Source organism: Numenius arquata, chromosome 18 (genome assembly GCF_964106895.1).
Source record: "Numenius arquata chromosome 18, bNumArq3.hap1.1, whole genome shotgun sequence".
Taxonomy (NCBI): domain Eukaryota; kingdom Metazoa; phylum Chordata; class Aves; order Charadriiformes; family Scolopacidae; genus Numenius; species Numenius arquata.
Window position 1 is genome coordinate 3,526,181 of NC_133593.1, and position 16,458 is coordinate 3,542,638.

The following is a 16,458-nucleotide window of genomic DNA, read 5'->3' on the forward strand; positions in this document are numbered from 1 at the left end:
CTCCTCCTCTCTCCTCTTTTAGGGGGAAGAAGGGGGGGAAAGGGCCATCTGTCGGTCCAGTTTTGGTAAATTCAGCCGAAACCACGACAATCCCTCAATTTACTGGGTTGCTTCTTATATGGGGTTCAGCGCGCTCAGCAATGCCACTCGCAGCTCCTGGTCCAGCGTTATGGAACCTGTGGAGCATCAACGGGATCAGCCTGTACTTGCTGTGGGAGCTTCCCCCCACGTAAGGCATCAAATCCTCTTAGAAAATCACAAATAGTGAAGAACTTCGCCCAATTAAATGTTTTTCCTGGTTCAGAAGCCGGTTAAACGCACGCAACCGAAATTGCTTCTGTGCCTTTCTAAGTCTGGGGCGGCCGGAGGCCAGACATGAGAAGGTTTGGGGGGGATCTTGCTCCTCGGGGGGCCCTGAAAGCCCCTTCCCACTTCATCCAAACCTGCTTCTGCTCCAGAGCAAAGAGGACTCGAGGGCACAGGTCTCTGATGCTCGGAAGGGCTGTCCCAGCGCTGCAGTTTGGGACCACTCCTCCCGCAGCTCTGCAAGTCAACTTTTAGGCCTTTGATCTAAATTGAAGACATCGGTGGCAAATGAAGCATTAAAACGTGTCAAACCTCTTGGTTTCAAGCACTGGTGACGCTAAGGATTTTATTGAGCAGCCAAAGCACGGCAGGGTCTGCCCGGGGGTGTCCGCCTGCACCTACTCTCATCTCTAAACGCTATTTATCAATAATATACAAAATAAAATAAGTACTTTTAAGAGCAAGGCAACACTTTTTATTTTTATTTAAAAAGGCCTTGATGGCAGGAATATAGTGTAAAAATCATTGGAAAAACTAAAAGGCATTGATACATATTGGAATATACACTTTTTACATAAATTACATTTATTTATTTATTCTTTCATTTGAGGTTCTTATTCGGTATTGAGGTCTAATAGTTAATAGGTCCTGGGATCTGGACGTTTAGACCACCATAGTCTAACATGTACATGTTCATGGGCCATTGCTGAAAGAGAGGGAGAGAAAAAGAAGGCAAAAGTCTCTGTTAGGACACAACACAAAACCATGCATACGTCAAATCTCTGACACGTTCCGACACGGGCTCTTGCTCCCTCTTTCCAAATAAGATAAAAGAACTAACCCCAAACCAAAACACCACCAGCAAACCTGACAAAAAGAAACTTCTATGTTTATATTTCTCTTGTGCTTTTTTATTATTTTTTAGAAGCATTAGGTGTCATCCACAACCGAAGCCAAACCCTGAGGGAGAGCAGTTGGATGCGTCTCCCTGATTTCGTTTCCTATTTTCCCAGTTTCGCTGCAGTCTGGAGCTCTGCTCCTGGGATTGAGCCGGAGCTCTGCATTGCTCCCGGGACAGAGCCGGAGCGATGCTCCCGGTGCAGCTCAGACCACGGGGGAACTGCTGGGTTCTGCCAAGAGGTGTCACGGGGCCGAGGCGCCACCGCCAGCACCAAACCAGTGTTTTAACCCAGTGGGGTCGAGGGATTTGTGGGAGCATGTCTCGTGTGCAGCTCCTGCTAACTCCGAGCATCGCCCCGAGGCACTGGGCAGGATTGATGCTGGAGATCCCTGAGGGGTGGCAGGCACTTTGCTCCATTGAGCCCCACCTCAGACAAATCCGGCAGGAAAGGGGAGCCCCAGAGTTGCGTCCCCTCCTTCGCCAAACCTGCTTGTGCCATTTAATGTCACACTTTATAGTGTTTGTCAGGCGGAGGGAGGTGGTGACGGTTGAAGGAGAGCAGAGAGCAGCATCCTGAAGCAGAAAGATAGGTAGGCAGTAACCCCCCTAATATCTGGAAGGCTTTACCACAAGTGAGATCTGATTTGTTGATGATGTAGACTCCATATTGGAAGAGGAGGAAGAGGAAGATGAAGAAGAGGAAGATACCGAGTTCCCTTCGGAGATCCTCTTCCGCTTCCGTTTGGGAACGCTGGTGTCTTTGTCTGCAGGGAGAGAGGGAAGGCATGAGGTGTCCGAGCCCTGAGAGTGGTCCCTAAATGCAGGGATCCATACCCCTCTGGCCATTCCCTGTGCCACTGTTGGTGACATGGGCTTGGCCTCCAGGACCTGGCACACAGCTGCCAGCCTTCCTCAGGCACCGGCAAAGAAAATCCCCAAAATAAACGAACCCCAAACTCCAGCGCTTACAGAGCCTGATATCCCATGGACTTGTGTCTGTGCTGGATGCTGTGGGGCTGTGAAGGTGCCAGCTGTGATGACAATATGTCCATATATATATATATGTGTGTGTGTATATCTACATATATAAATTTTCTCGAGCATCTTTTTTTTTTACATCAGGTTGCAGGCATGTTCTTGCTTGCCAGAGCTCTCTCCTCTACCCTGCCACCTTTTTTCATAAATCTAATAGGTTCCTAATTATCTCTGGGGCTGCTAATTCTGACACATTTGATTAAAACTGGCTGAGATTTATTGGGAAGGATGGGACAGAGAGAGAAATGCGTTCGCAGCAATCACAGAAACCTTGTTTCCTTAGAAGCTCAACTGCTGAACGATGGCTCAAATTAAGGGCTTTAACCAGTGAACAAATTGCTCATGGTGAGTAAATTGCTAATGGGAAAGGGATAATCAAATCCTCCAGAATGTGCTGAAAGTTTCAGCCTAAGCCCAGCCTCTCCCCAGCTCACAGAATTGCAGTTGTCTAAGAGGAGGGTTTGCTCCTGACCAGATGCTGAGCCTGACTTTTTCCAGGTAGGGTTTTCTCCCCAGGCTCTCCTGGGGATGCAGGAGGTCCAAATGCCTCCCCCCCTTGCCCCCGTTGGTTTTGCCCATATATTCTCTCTGCCACAGGGCAGGGAAAGCCGTGGTTATTTCTTACCCCTCCGCTTACCTGTTTGTTTGGCCTCAGTGCAGATTTCGGCAAATGGCCTGCGTAAGAGACAAGGGGGTGAGAGCAGGAGGACACCATCGTTTCTCCCCCACGCGCCTGTCCTCGCTGGGACACAGCCCAGACCCCGACCCCACGCTGCCTCCTCCCACACCCCTCTGCGTGGGGATGGGACATGGAGCCTCCCACCGCTCCCCAAGAGGGAAGCAACCCAAAATATCTCAGCTGGGTCTCTGAGGTGTCCCGTTATCCGCCCCTGTGCCGTGCTCCTCCCCAGCACCATCATCTCAAACTGTACAAGAAAGAGGGGATAAACCATCCCCGCTAACGCTTTGCTGTGCCCACCCGTGGCCAAGCACGTCCCTGTGGCACAGAACAGCAGATGCTGGGAGTGGAGTGGGTCCTCTGTGGGCGCACGGTGGTGTCACCCTGCTCCGGTGGCCCCACTGTGACTTACCCCACTCGCGGCTGGAAAAGCAAGGGCAACGCTTAACAGAAACCTTCCCCGGTCACAGAGCTGGGGGAACTTACTGGAGCTGGTTTATAATCACCATCCGGATGCTCTCCCGTGCCTTCAGGATCTTCTCCAGCCGATGGATGTCGTAGGTATTGGGGTTTCTGAAAGGGATATCGTCCGGCAACCCGGTAACCTCCACAGCGTCAGGACTGTCCCTGATGAGTTTATAGGGCACCATGACGGGCCGGTTCAAGCCCAGAGCCTCTCCTGTAACAGCAGAGCAGAGGACAACGCACCGGCTTTACCCCACAGGGCTCCGGATCCAACCAACCGAAGGACCAAGAGCCCTGGGAGGACTTTGAGCAGCCATGGCTGCCGTGATGCCCAACCTTTGCTGCAGCCACATCCCTCCCAGCTGTTTCACGTCTGCCTGTCCAATTTTTTGCCTGCTCCGTTAGTCTCCACTTAGGATCCTGGCAGGAGCCTCAGGGGAGGGCTGTTTTACAGCACCAGCACTTGCACACCCACCTCTGCTCTGTGTAAAACCCATCACCACGCGTGCACCAGCCGGTGGCTGGGCCAGCAGCAGCCGCAGTGAGGGAGACAGCCCAGGAGAGAGGGCAAATGGGAGAGATTTGCCCATTCCCTCTTGCCTCTGGCTGTCAGCAGGTTTTGGGGGCAGCGGGGTGGAGGCCGCATCTATCACTCATCATCATATCGCTCCTGCCCATTTGTTGCACCACTCCATCTATCCCTTTGGCCTCCACAACACCCTAAGGCAGTGAAATATCACAATTTAATTCCTTGCTGCATTAAAAGTACTCCCTTCAGCGTGATTTAAACCTGCTGCCCATCTCTCTGAGTACCCTTGTAGTTCCTGCACCACGGGGAGCAGCCAATGCCCCTCCTGTGCTGGTCCTGGCTGCAAGAGCCTCCTCTTGCCTGGGGTCTCTGCAACCCTCAAACCTGGAGGTGTGAGCTGCCCCGTCACAATCCTGGCTGTCCTTGCAGGGAGTGTGTCCCTGCAGCCCACCTGGCACCTTGCGCTCCATAAACCGTGCCAGGAAAGCGGGAATGTGGGGATCTGCTGTGGGCTCAGCACCCACATGGGCCGAGTGCTGCTGAGGATGCTCAGAGCACAGCACCAGCCTCCCTGGGGGACTGGCACCTCCAAGGGGGCAAATCCGCTCCCAAAGCAGCAAGCAGCACCCCAAACCAGACAGGGTTTGCAGGAAAGGTGAACAGCCTTGATTGACATGGGGAAACTTGAGAAAGGAGGGAAGTGACATTCCCTGCTGCTTCGCTATCATTTTGGCTATTTTCCTTCTCCTTCAGGCAATTATTTTGGGAAGAGAGGCAAGACGCTGCACCAGTGGGGTGCCACTGAGCCGCCACGGCCCTGCTGCAGGGGTCTCATGGGTTGATAAATAACCACCCAGCACTTAGATAAGTCCCCAAACGGGGACAGCCATGAGCAGTGGCAGCCTGTACCCACGGGGCTGAGATGGTGACACCACTCAGGGCTGTGCACCCTGCAGCTGGGGCTCTTCCGCTCCCAAAGCCGGGTGGAAGGAGGGGTTTGGTTGGCAGCATGAGGAGCCTGAAAATGGCATTTTCACATCTTCTTCAGTCTCCTGAACCTGCTTTTCTGGTCTGGCTCCAGCGAACTTTCCCGAAGCCGTGCCCCGTGTCAGGCTGCGGCTCCAGCCTTGCTCCCAGCCCGGCAGGCAGCGCAGGCTGGCACAGGGCAGGCACGCTCAGCACACACACCACGGCTCACGTTCAAAGCACATCAAAGGCCAACACCAGACCGAACAAATCCTGCTCCTGGGCTGCGTTTTTCCATCCTCCCTCCCCTCGACAAGGAAGAGCTGTCAACAAGAAGGTCACGGTCCCACCTGCCGGGAGCGAGACTCAGGAACGTCCCCGGGGACGGGCTGTAACGTGAAGCAGTGGGACGAAACCTGTACTGCGGCAGGCTGCCGTGTGCTTGGCCTATAAATAGAGGCCTTCAGTCGAATTAATTTTAACTATGGCTGCTGTCAGCAAAAACAAACCCGCCTGGCGATGCGTGCGGACGGGAGACTCACCATATTTTTCATTGAAAAGCTCTTTCACTTGCTCTCGGAGAATCACCTTCTCCCCGAGCCTGTTGGCATCGTCCTCATCTGCAAAGCAAAAAAAAAAAAAAAGGGCAGGGAATAAAACACCCTGCGTCTTTCTCATGCCCTGGAAAACCCATGCTGTCACGAGGCATGACCGTGTCTCTGTCCCCATGTCCCCAGTGCGGCGTGGGGACACCTCGGAGGAGGCTGTTCTGCGCTTGCACCTTGTGTTTTAGAGCCGTGCAAAGTGGCTATAAAATGCTGCCAAATCTGCATTTGCCACACGCTGCCACGGCTGAGAGCATTTTACATCCACTTTGCGGTGCTGTAAATGACTGCAAAATATGCAAAGCAACGGAGACTCAGGCCCTCGGTGCCACGAATGCTCCCACAAGTGATATCAAGGAATGAGATAGCACTTTTATAGCTGGGCTCCTAAGTACAGTATTGTTTTATAATATGCCATATAATCAGCTTGGCTTTACTAGCTTTTTTAATTATCCTCATCGTGCCAAACAGTTCTCTCATTTCAAACGATGCGCCTATGGCAGTAGATTTTTTCCCCCAGCCATTCAGCATCCTCAGCGGGGCTCCAGGAAAAACGACTGGGGTCAGAACTGGCCCCATTTGGTGCTTTTTCACCCCGCAGGTATAAAGCACCGACTGAGTGACCCTCATCTGCCTCTCGCCGGGGTCTCCCCTCCAGCCCCGAGCCAGCCGGGGTGCGCAGCGCAGGGCCGGCTCGGTGGAGTCTCCTCTGGAGAGGAGGCATCACCACCACGAGCCTCACGGCACCTGAGGCAGGTATTTTCACCCACGCCACGGGGTGGAAATCCAGGATGGTTATTTAAAACATCAAGGTGAGCGCTGCAAACCTCAGCATGAGGCACCCGAGCATCCCCTGCCCCCCCATCTGCAGCAGACTAGAATCTATTTAATTTGATTCTGAGAAATCACGTGATATTTGATGTTGATTTTGAGCAATCACACGATTTTGATTTTGGTTTTAAGCAACCGCATGGCTTGCAATTTTTGTTTTAAACACAAGCTCAAAACCTGATATTAGTCCCTGCCTCCCTGCAAGGGGCCCCAGAGCCCAGCGCTCGGCACCCCCGGCAGAAAATCCCACGCCTTGGCCACCCTGATGCTGAGGGTCCTGGAGAGAAGCTGCCACCCTTAAATCTCCACACCCTTCTACTGCAGGGTACGGCCTCCAAAACCTCCGCTCCACATGGAAAACAATAGCTCTGTCCGGATATAACTAGGAAAAAATAAGGGAGAAGTTTCTGTGAAGGAACCTCAGGGCCATGTTGTGCTTCAAATCCAGAAATGGCAACAAAGCAACTTGAAAGGGATGGAGCAAAAAAATAAATAAAATAGAAGAAAATCAAATGAATGTCACCAAGGGGCTCTGACTTCAAGCACCAAGACCTTGCCTTGTGGTGCCGCTCCCCAGGCCACGTCAGGCTGGTGGGGGCAAAGCCTGCGGGCTCCCTCTGTGACTTCCTTGTCATTGATGCTCAGTTTCTGGGCTGTACATACACACCCGCATGGATGTGTAGATGGTAGCAGACAAAGAAACACCCAAAATTAAGTGTTCTCACTCGTTTAATTCCCTGGGACTGAAAAACGCAGCAGCTCTTTCCTTTCTGCTCACGCCCCGAGCAACCTGAACGCAAAAAACAAGATCCCAAGGGTTTTTTTTTTTCCTCCTTGCGGTGGGCAGGACTCCCAAATTCCCATCCAAGGACTCAAATGCCATGGAAAACCTGGAACTGAGCATGCATAACAGAGAAGCCAGAGAGGAGGCTCCAGCCAGTGGCGCCGCTTCCTGGGGACCTGCCCCTCCATCCCCAGGCAGCTCCAGGCAAGAGGGATCTCCATCTACCTTTGACTTTATCCACCTGGGTTTGGGAAATAATTGACTCAAGGAAGCCACTGGCACCCCTGGAATGTGCTGAGTCCTTCCCATAAAGCAGGTTTATGCATGCTGCTGGCTTCAGCTCTGTGTTATCTTCTTTTTCTTTTAATTAAAAAAAGTAGCCAGTTGATTGACTTATTTGTTTCCCAATCCTGCTTGCCTGAAGCGAGGACCCCTGCACTCCATAGGCACTTATCTCAAGAGGTCACATTTTTAAAGCACCATTTGCTCTTTCCCGATGGGACTTTGTCAGAATGCGACATTTCTTTTAGAAACGCCAAGTCATATTTAGTAGTGATTAAAAATGGGGTTTAGGTGTCTGCTGTTGGACAACAGGATCTGAAACACCGCCTATTCTTCTAGGCACTTTAAAAAACCACAACAAAACCAAATTCAAGGTATCCCACGGATCAATAATGGTTCTGTCTGCGTTCGTGATGCCACGTGTAGAGCCCTAATCTTGGCTGGGCAGGGTACCAGGCAGAGCCTTCCTCCTCCCTGTGCCGCTGCCAGCATCCCAGGGTGCTGCTCCAGGCGATGCACATCCTCCACCCGGCCACCGCGCTTGGAGTAACACCCTCCCGTCAGCCAAAAACTTCCCGAAGCCTGTGTCATCAGGGAAACAGCCACTACCCAACACGTCCCACTGGGAAAGGGGCTCAGGTCCCTCCTCCAGGCAATCCCAGCTGTGTCACAGAAGCACCCAGCCGGGGTGGCTGCTGACAGCGGTCAGGATCTGGCCCTGAAGCCTAAGAGGATAAATACACGCCTCTTCCCCGCCTGTAACTGAATGGCTGCAATTCAGTTACATCCCGGTGTAAATCCGGAAGAAACCCGCTGACTTTACCGAGGCCAATCCACAGTAACGCAGGTTTAAATACAATTTGAATTAGCTCAACATATGCATGTTTTCAAAGCAGAGCTATAAACTTGCAGGAGCAAGCAATTAACAGCCAGACACCCGGCCAGAGTCCCAGCTGATGGGACTAAGGCTGGATCTGCTGGAGATACGCCGTGCCCTACCACAGGTACAGGCAAGCGAGCTCTTCTTTACTCCTGTAAATTAGTATATATGTTAAATCCCCAGAGCCTACATGACTACAGACCAACTCTAGCCCAGAATATGTGTTAAAGCAAGGCAAAAAAAAACCAAAACACACACCACAACCCAACTCCCTGCAAGCTCTCCTTGCAAATGGCAAGTGGATTTTTTAACAAATTAATTGCCCGGACACATGGATGAGCTGAGGGTAACGTGGCAGGTTGGTCTGTCTGGAGCAGAACTGGCACCGATGCCCAGGGACTGCAGCAACGGCGCTCAGAAACGTAGAGAGGATTAATAACAACAACAAAATACCGTTAAACACATTCTGCATCATTCAGTTCTTGGTATCACAGGGAAACAGAGCGGAGAGGAAAAAAAAATACCTGAAATTTGGGGGTTTAAGACATTTTCATTCCCATATTAAAATGCAAGTGCATTTCTTGTCTGCTACCATCTACGATGCATCAACTGAGCTACGTACCATTCAAGGCAGCGTAGGCTTTTTCCAATGATGTTATCCGTCTAGGGGCTACAGTGCAAGTTAAAAGAAGACAAAAAAAACAACAAAAAAACAAAAAAAAAAAAAAGAGAGAGAAAGAAAAAGAGAGCCATGAGTGCTGCAGCTTGGTTTCTTGGTCACAAACAAAAGCAAAACCCAGGATGACACTGTCCCTAGCAGCTTAAAATTCCTCCGGTTCCGAGGCCCCTTGGCACAGAGATGCTTTCAGTAGCTAAATAACTGCCCGGTGAGCTGGGCGGGTGGGCTGGGCTCTCCACCGCACACCAGGGACCCATTTTGGGATGTGCTTGAGCCCGTGAGCATCCCCCTGAGCTACTCCTGAGCAGCCGGAGGCCCAGGGACACGCGGCTGAACTGCAGCATCTACGGCACGTGCTGAAGCAGCAGTGATTGTGCCGCGTGGCCGTGCCAGAGGAGGAAAAAAACATCTGAGGTTAAAGCAGATGAAAAGCAAACAGGGAAACTGTGTCAGTTCTGCAGCAATGGGGGACTGGGGGAGAACAGGAGAAAAAGAGATCCCTAAGGAGATGCTGGTGCTTGCCACCGACTCCAAAGTGATGAGCGATATCAAAAAGAAATGAATTTCCTGGGGAAAAAGCAGCAGCGAGGGGGCTAGGGACAGATTTGCATCATGGGGAAAAGGGGGAATGAAGAGGCTCATCACGCCAAAGCAGCAACCATGGGGAGAGCTGGCGGGGGGGGAGGACGGGGGCTGCGGGTCACGGCACTGGGGAGGTACTTGCTGCCAAATTGCAGCACATGGGAACCAGCAAACTGGAAGGGTTTGGGGGAAAGAGCAGGGGTGCGTGTCCGAATATGCTGAGTGGAGATATGAGCAATGTGAAGTAGCTCAAAACACGCATCAAACATTTCAAGCAGGCTCTGGAAAGCAGCCGTCACAGCCCTTCAGTTCAGCAGCAGCAAAGGAACAGAAAAACAGGGGGTACTGCACAGGGCAGCTGCAGGCACCGGCGTTTCGGTGCAGATCGGGGTGCTGAGACTGGGCTGCAGGTGGACAAGCCCTGCCGTAAGCGGCTGGTGGCCACAACACAGCCACTCACTGCCACACAGCAGGACCCAGCCAGAAAATTAGCGATGCTGCCCATCACCTGGTCCCCTGAGTCGCTGGGTGACACCCCGCCCACAGCACCCAGCACCTGGTCCCCTGAATCACTGGGGACACCCCGCGGGCAGCACCCACCGCGCAAAATGTTTAGGGAAATACGCAATGCGAAGGGGAAGAGATGCAGATGGGTCTCACATCGGTGCAGGGAAAGCCAAGCCAAGAGGGAACAAGATCCTGGCACAGCTCCCGACAAGGAGGAATGCAGGCAGAGCACGGGCAGGAGCGCAGGCAGGCAGCGAGGAAGAGAAGGATACAGCAACATCTTTCCAACATGAATGAGAAACAGTTTAAGAAGGGCAGCACGGCATTTCATTTGCTTGGCGGCATTTGCAGCCTTTCAGGTGAAGATTTCAAGGTGCTGTTATGAAATCACACTCATTAAGAAAGATAATTAAAATTTCTTGTCCCGGTAACCCACATGTGCTGCTCAGCCTCATCCCACCATGCTCACGGCCGCTGCACTGTGTGGCACGGAGGGCATCTCTAAGTGCTGGACCACAGCTGAGATGGAGCTGAACCCATCTCCATGAGCACCCTGAAAAACAGGGAGTTTTGGGGTCTCTGAAGGACACATCAGGATATGAGGCTGGTGGGGAACCATAGAGAGACAAGAGCAAAGCAAACACAAGGGCTGGGATGCGCTGGGCAATGGCGCTGCCTTCCCGTCCGCACAAGGATGCCACGCATGCAGGACAAGGAAACAAAAAACAGGCAAAGAAAAAAGTGATTGAAATCGGGGAGATGCTTAAAACCAGGCTTTGAAGCTCCACAGCTACCCACACTGCCTGCTCGATTCTCCACCTTCGGACTAGAAACACTAACCAGACGAACACTAAAAAATAATTCACTCCGGGTAACAGGAAGGCGGATCAGAAGGAAAAATAACCTGGCGGCTCCCGTGGGGGTTAAACATCGGGGCTGGGGGGTGAAGGGAGAGGGACATGGACCTGGAAAAGCAACCTGGTGATGGAGCTGGATGCTCTCTGCTCCCATCACCGCCCCAGCAAGCGCTTTCCTCTTTTCTTTTTCTCTCACTAGGAGTTTCCAACGCGAGGCACATCTCATCAAAGTCTTGAGCAGGATTGTGCTCTCGTGATTAGAAAAAAAAAAAAAATATGAAAAGGATGCCTGGATGTGTGGTTTTTTTAATTAAAGAACACTGCCTGCCCTACTTTATTAATTGGAGTATGGGAAATAATCTATCAGGGTGGTAGAGAGTTTGGGGAATAGGACAGATGGAGCTGGTGTACATTTTCAATCAAAGCACATAAAAATTAACATACAGAAAGATTTTTTTGTGCGTGTGCTAGATTACTTATGCTTGATTTTTTACTTTTTTTTTTTTTTTTTCAAAGGCTCAAATTAAGCCTGTTTTGTATCTCTGTGCCTCAGGAAAGAAGAAAAGAAAGGAGAAGTGCTGTGTTTATAGCGCTGGAGCTTCACCCCTGCTCTCCCGCTTCGGTTACGATGCTGAAAGACTGTTCTGCTTTCAAAAAGGGGGTTTGAAGGTCTTTTTTCGCAGAGCGAAGACCAGCGGTGGGGAGAAAAGAAACTGGAAATCAAAAGGAAAATCTCTGGACGCCAGGAGGGTTGTATGCCTGGGTCAAAGCCCCCGGGGGCCCAGGTGCGTAAAGTGATGACAGAGACACCGGTGGCCTCGGGGACATCATCCCACCTTGAAAGCGGCTGCAAATCTGCACTGCGGAAGGCGGTCGCAGCCACTGACCTCCTCTGGGTGCTGGGCAGCACCGCCACCTTTATTTTTCCTAAAACCAGCCTCTTTCCCTCCAAAAAACACCTTGTTCTGCAAACAGCACCCCTGCAGACATGCACCCCCCAGCCGCCTCTGTGCCGGCAGCCTCACCTCCCGAGCTGCGACCCATTAGAGGGGAGATACCATCTCAACAAAGAAATTACAGATTATCTTGAGGAAAAAAAAAGCGTGCGAGGCGCTCAGATTATATTGAAATCCTTTTATCTGTTTCCGTCGCACTTAAAAAATGGGTGTCCCTCAAAGGGAGAGATAAGGAGAGCAGCCCTCCTCAGTCCTGTAGTTATCTGGGGTGCTCTTTGCAACTTGTTTAAAGCAAATTAAACCCCAGAATTTAACCCAAAGGCAACTCAAATCACCCTAAAGTGATTTATTTAAAAAAAAAAAAAAAAGGATGTTAAATTTCCCCTTTCCCTTAAAATATGTACTCTTCATGTAATTTTTATCCAAAATGATCCACAAAAACCATAACTTCCATTATATTTAAATAGTCATCTCCTGGGCTTTCCAGCTTTTAGACGCCTTTGCAATGCCCTCCTGCTTGGGAGTAACTATTGCTTTCATTTTAACGCTCCTCTGCGAAATAAAAGTGATTTTCATTGATTTTTGTTTTAATGCCAAGCACGCACTTCTGCTGCTGCTCTTCATTTTACATGGCAGGACTTTACTACACAAGATTGAGGTAAAAAGAACACTCTTAAATTTAAATTTTTAATGATCTATGACTAGTTGGAAATCATTACTTTTGTTAAGGTAGATGAAAAGCGATCAAAGCCAAGGCAGTGAATGTACCACTGTGTTGCCACCGTCCACTTCAGTGTAATGGGGTGGAAAAGCAGACGAGAGGTTAATTGCTGTCAACGGGGATTTTTGGGGGGCAAAATACAAACAGCCTTTTTTCTCAAGGAGACATTTCGGTGGTAGTCTGACTACTAGAAAATAATTATAAGTCCTGGAATTGTCTCCGAAGATTTAGTAAATATATGAAATAGTCTGTAACAAATTGAGATGTCAAGTAAGAAAAACCCCTCACCCGTGACTGCTCTTATTTAAAATCCCCATGGGAGAAGAGGGCGCGAAGCCCCGTGCCCAGCAGGGATGCTGTGACCTCCTCCCGAGCCTGCTCGGGTACCACAATACATGGAATAAAATATACCTTTGGGTTTGTGCATGGGCTAGCCCACGGTGGGAGCGTTCAGCTGGAGAAGGAGGGAAAAAAAATGCCGTGCATCGAAAAGAAAATCAATTTCCTCTACATCTCTATCTATCAGGCTGCGTTTCCAAGCCAGCTGGCAGGTTGAAGTATTTGCCTTCTGATGTGCTCCTTTGTTAATGGTGTGATTTGTGTCAGATCAGCGTCTCTTAACGTAATTATACCGATTACGGCAGAGGAACGGGAAGACAAGATGCGGCTGGAGGAGCGGATACATCCTCGGCTCACTCCGGCGTTATAGCCGTGTAATTCTGCGAAAAACCAGAGTTCTGCGAAACTCGCATTTCACCGAGGGCTCGTTTAAGGTCCAGCTGATGTGAGCCGGGACCTTGCTGCTGAGGACTGAAAGATAAGAAGTCTAAATCCAAGGTGCGTGGAGGTCTCTGGGGACCTCCCCATCACTTGGCCAGGCGATACACAGGGATGCAGAGGGTCAACACTCGGACCATGCCCTGGACTGAATTTCTCAGACAGCTCACCTTTTGCTAGAGCCCCTCTGGGTGTCTAACACCTTTTTTGCTGTTCCAAATGAGAGCATATAAATGTTTTTGTCTCTGTCGTATTCGTCTTCCCTAAATTGTGCCGTCCCCGTGGAGGCTGGCCAAGGAAATGAGAAGCCATCAATAAAGACAACAACATTTTTTGCACCCATCTGTGCTCTTCCAACAGTTATAATTACAGACATTTAAAACTGAGACAGGTTTTTACCCGTGTTTCTGACAGCCACTCTTTTCTGGGCAGCCTAGAAGCGAGAGACAGAGCTATCACAGTGATGTGGGGAAGGACGTGGCTCCAGGGCAGTGATTTCTGCCACTGGGTACGGAGTGCACCCAGGACACCCCGTCCTCCCCTCTCCCATGTCTCCCCCACTGTTTCCACGTGTGGGATACCCTCGAGCTGGCAAGGGCTTTCACTGCCACGCTGCTGCAGCCCGATGAGGACCCTGTGGTTAATCACCCCCTTCCCGTGACCCTCCCTCGCCACGGAACCCGCCAGCTCATTGCAACACTTACTTATTTTAAGAAAATGCCTAAGAAAGCAGGTGCTTTCTTAAATACAGAATGCAGATCCCTGCCCTAGTTTAGCTCTAGAAAAACGCTGTCATTTCAAGGTAACAGCAGCAGAACTGATGGGTGATGCTGAGACCAGCTGTCTCAGTCAGGGGAACTTCAGCAAACGCACCAAACAATAACAAAACCAAAGTGGGAAGCCCAGGAAAGGGAGGTCAGGGGCCGCCTTCCTCCAGCTGATAAAATTATTGCTCGCCATCCACAGCTTACAACCCCCTGACCACCACTAAACACAATGCATTGCTTAGGCAAAAAGGCATCATCTCTTACCAGGTTTGGGGATGAGTCCTTGAAAAGGCCTGTAAAAAATAAGGAAGAAAAGAGATTTAAAATAAAATGCCACTGGGAAGCCAACAGGCCTGGACCGAGCATCCTCCCGTGGCCCAGGAAGAGGTTAGGGATCAGCCTGTCCCTCGCACACTCTGCCACGACTCGTGCAGGACCGGCAGGAGCTCTGCGGGGACAGGGTCCGTGCAGTCCCCGGGGACACACACCCTGCTCAGGGCAGCATGGGCCACGTCAGTAAGATGACAGACAGCATGGCCCAGCAACAGGGTGATGGAGCCACTCTTAAAACCTGTTTTTTCCCTGTCTCACCTTACAGTGATGAAGTGTCTTTGCCCTCCCCGCTTGTGTCCATCCCATTTGGCTGCAAAACCTGCAGGAGCCCCCATGAACGGCTGGTGCGTTTCCAAGTGCTGTGGGGCCCTGAGCTCTGCGTTTCACCAGCAATAAACCGATCAATGTCTCTCCTATCTCAAACCATCTAGAAAACAGGCTGGGATTTCTCTGCCCATGCATCCATTGCACCAAGTGTCACATTTCCTTCCACCGACACCTTCCCCACCCCCTTCCTGGGCAGCGGACAGGAGGAAAGAGCAGGAGTCTCTATTTTATGGTCCCCTCCTTTCTGTTGAACCATTAGCTGCCAACTTAATTGCTGCCTTGGGGGCTGAAGGTATTTATAGTATTTACAGCCCTGCCCCTTACGGGGCTGGCAGAACTGGGGGTGCATTTAGGTGGGGTTCCTCCTCTCCCCATCCTGCCCGGCAGGGCAGCTGACGCCTCTTGCCACGTACCTCGTCACGGTGAACTTGATTTTATCGGCCACGGCCAATATCCTCTCCAGGTTCTGCGAGCCAAAGGTGCATGGTTTCCTGAAGGGGATCCCAGGGGGCAGCCCCTCTATGATCACTGACCCCGGATTGCTCTTGATCCGCTTGTATGGCACTTGCACGGGGTATTTAATACCCAAGGCCTCACCTGGGAGAGAAGCGAGCGGTAAGTGAGTGGGACACCAGGGATGCCATTTCTACTCTGGCCCTGGCTCCATCCCCAGCCCTGCAAAGCATGGCTGCTCAAGGCACCACGTCAAGCATTAGGACGAACATTTTCAGGCTGCCTCCACGATGGGAGTCGGGGGGTCCCAAGGCAGCCACGAGCGTGCAGCAGAGCTGGTGGAGCCAAGGAGAGACACTGTTCTGTGTAATGATGCCTCTTTCCTGGGGCATGCCCCTTCCTTAGAGGTGTTCAAGACCAGGCTGGATGGGGCTTTGAGCAACCTGGTCTAGTGGGAGGTGTCCCTGACCAGGGCAGGGGGGTTGGAACTGGATGGTCTTTAAGGTCCCTTCCAACCCAAACCATTCTATGATGCCCATGTAACATGATGAGAGGGATGGAAAGCTGCTGCTCTTTGCTTTGGGACGTTATTTGGAGATAACTCCATAGGCGTGTTCCATCTCTGGCTCTTTGGCTGCAGGACCAAGGCTATGCATTTTCTTGTGAGTCATTGCTCTTGTTGATACCTGGGAACCTGCACAAGTCTTACCCCTGCCTAGAAAATGGGGACAGCAGCATTTCCCTGCCGTGCTGGATGAAGAATGGATGCTGGGGCAGGCGGGCCGTGGGAGTGCCCTGCAGAACCTGGGTAGGTGCCCTGAGGACAGGAGGAGCAGCATCTCCTCATTCCCAGACGCGCCTGCGAGTGCTTGCTACGGCCTCTCCTTAATCCCTTCCCAACCTCCCGCCAGCCCCAGCGCTCCCACAGCTCTGCAATTCTCCGCTAATGAATTTACCATCGTTCTTCACGGAGAGGGGGTTAAAAGAAAAAACAAAGCATGGCCAGGGAGGGCAGGCAGTGGGAAGGGCTGGGGCATGCTCCCCATCACGGGCTCCCCCAGAAGCTGCCCACGCAGTGAGTGACTGCAGCACCAATTCCCAGACCCACCGTTCCCTCCCCATCCCCACAAGGTGCCAGGCACTCAAAGGGGAGGTGAGAGAAAGCACCTGGCGAGGAGGGGGGAGCAAAAAATCTGCGAGGTGTAAGGGCAAATAAAACCCACTCCCACCCTGGTT

At 51.4% G+C, this 16,458-nt stretch overlaps 1 protein-coding gene across 1 annotated transcript in view; it reads right to left on the reverse strand.

Annotated features, from left to right (window-relative positions):
• Nucleotides 1–937: 937 nt before the first annotated feature.
• The window catches only part of GTF2IRD1 (GTF2I repeat domain containing 1), a 51,929-nt gene continuing 36,408 nt past the window's right edge, over nt 938–16,458 (reverse strand). Inside the window, exons 21-28 of the mRNA XM_074160560.1 lie at nt 15,183–15,366; nt 14,374–14,402; nt 8,886–8,933; nt 5,424–5,501; nt 3,408–3,600; nt 2,880–2,917; nt 1,835–1,971; nt 938–1,012 (exon numbers count right to left, since the gene is read on the reverse strand). Coding sequence (XP_074016661.1) covers nt 938–1,012; nt 1,835–1,971; nt 2,880–2,917; nt 3,408–3,600; nt 5,424–5,501; nt 8,886–8,933; nt 14,374–14,402; nt 15,183–15,366 — 782 coding nt within the window. The remainder of the gene's footprint in view (nt 1,013–1,834; nt 1,972–2,879; nt 2,918–3,407; nt 3,601–5,423; nt 5,502–8,885; nt 8,934–14,373; nt 14,403–15,182; nt 15,367–16,458) is intronic.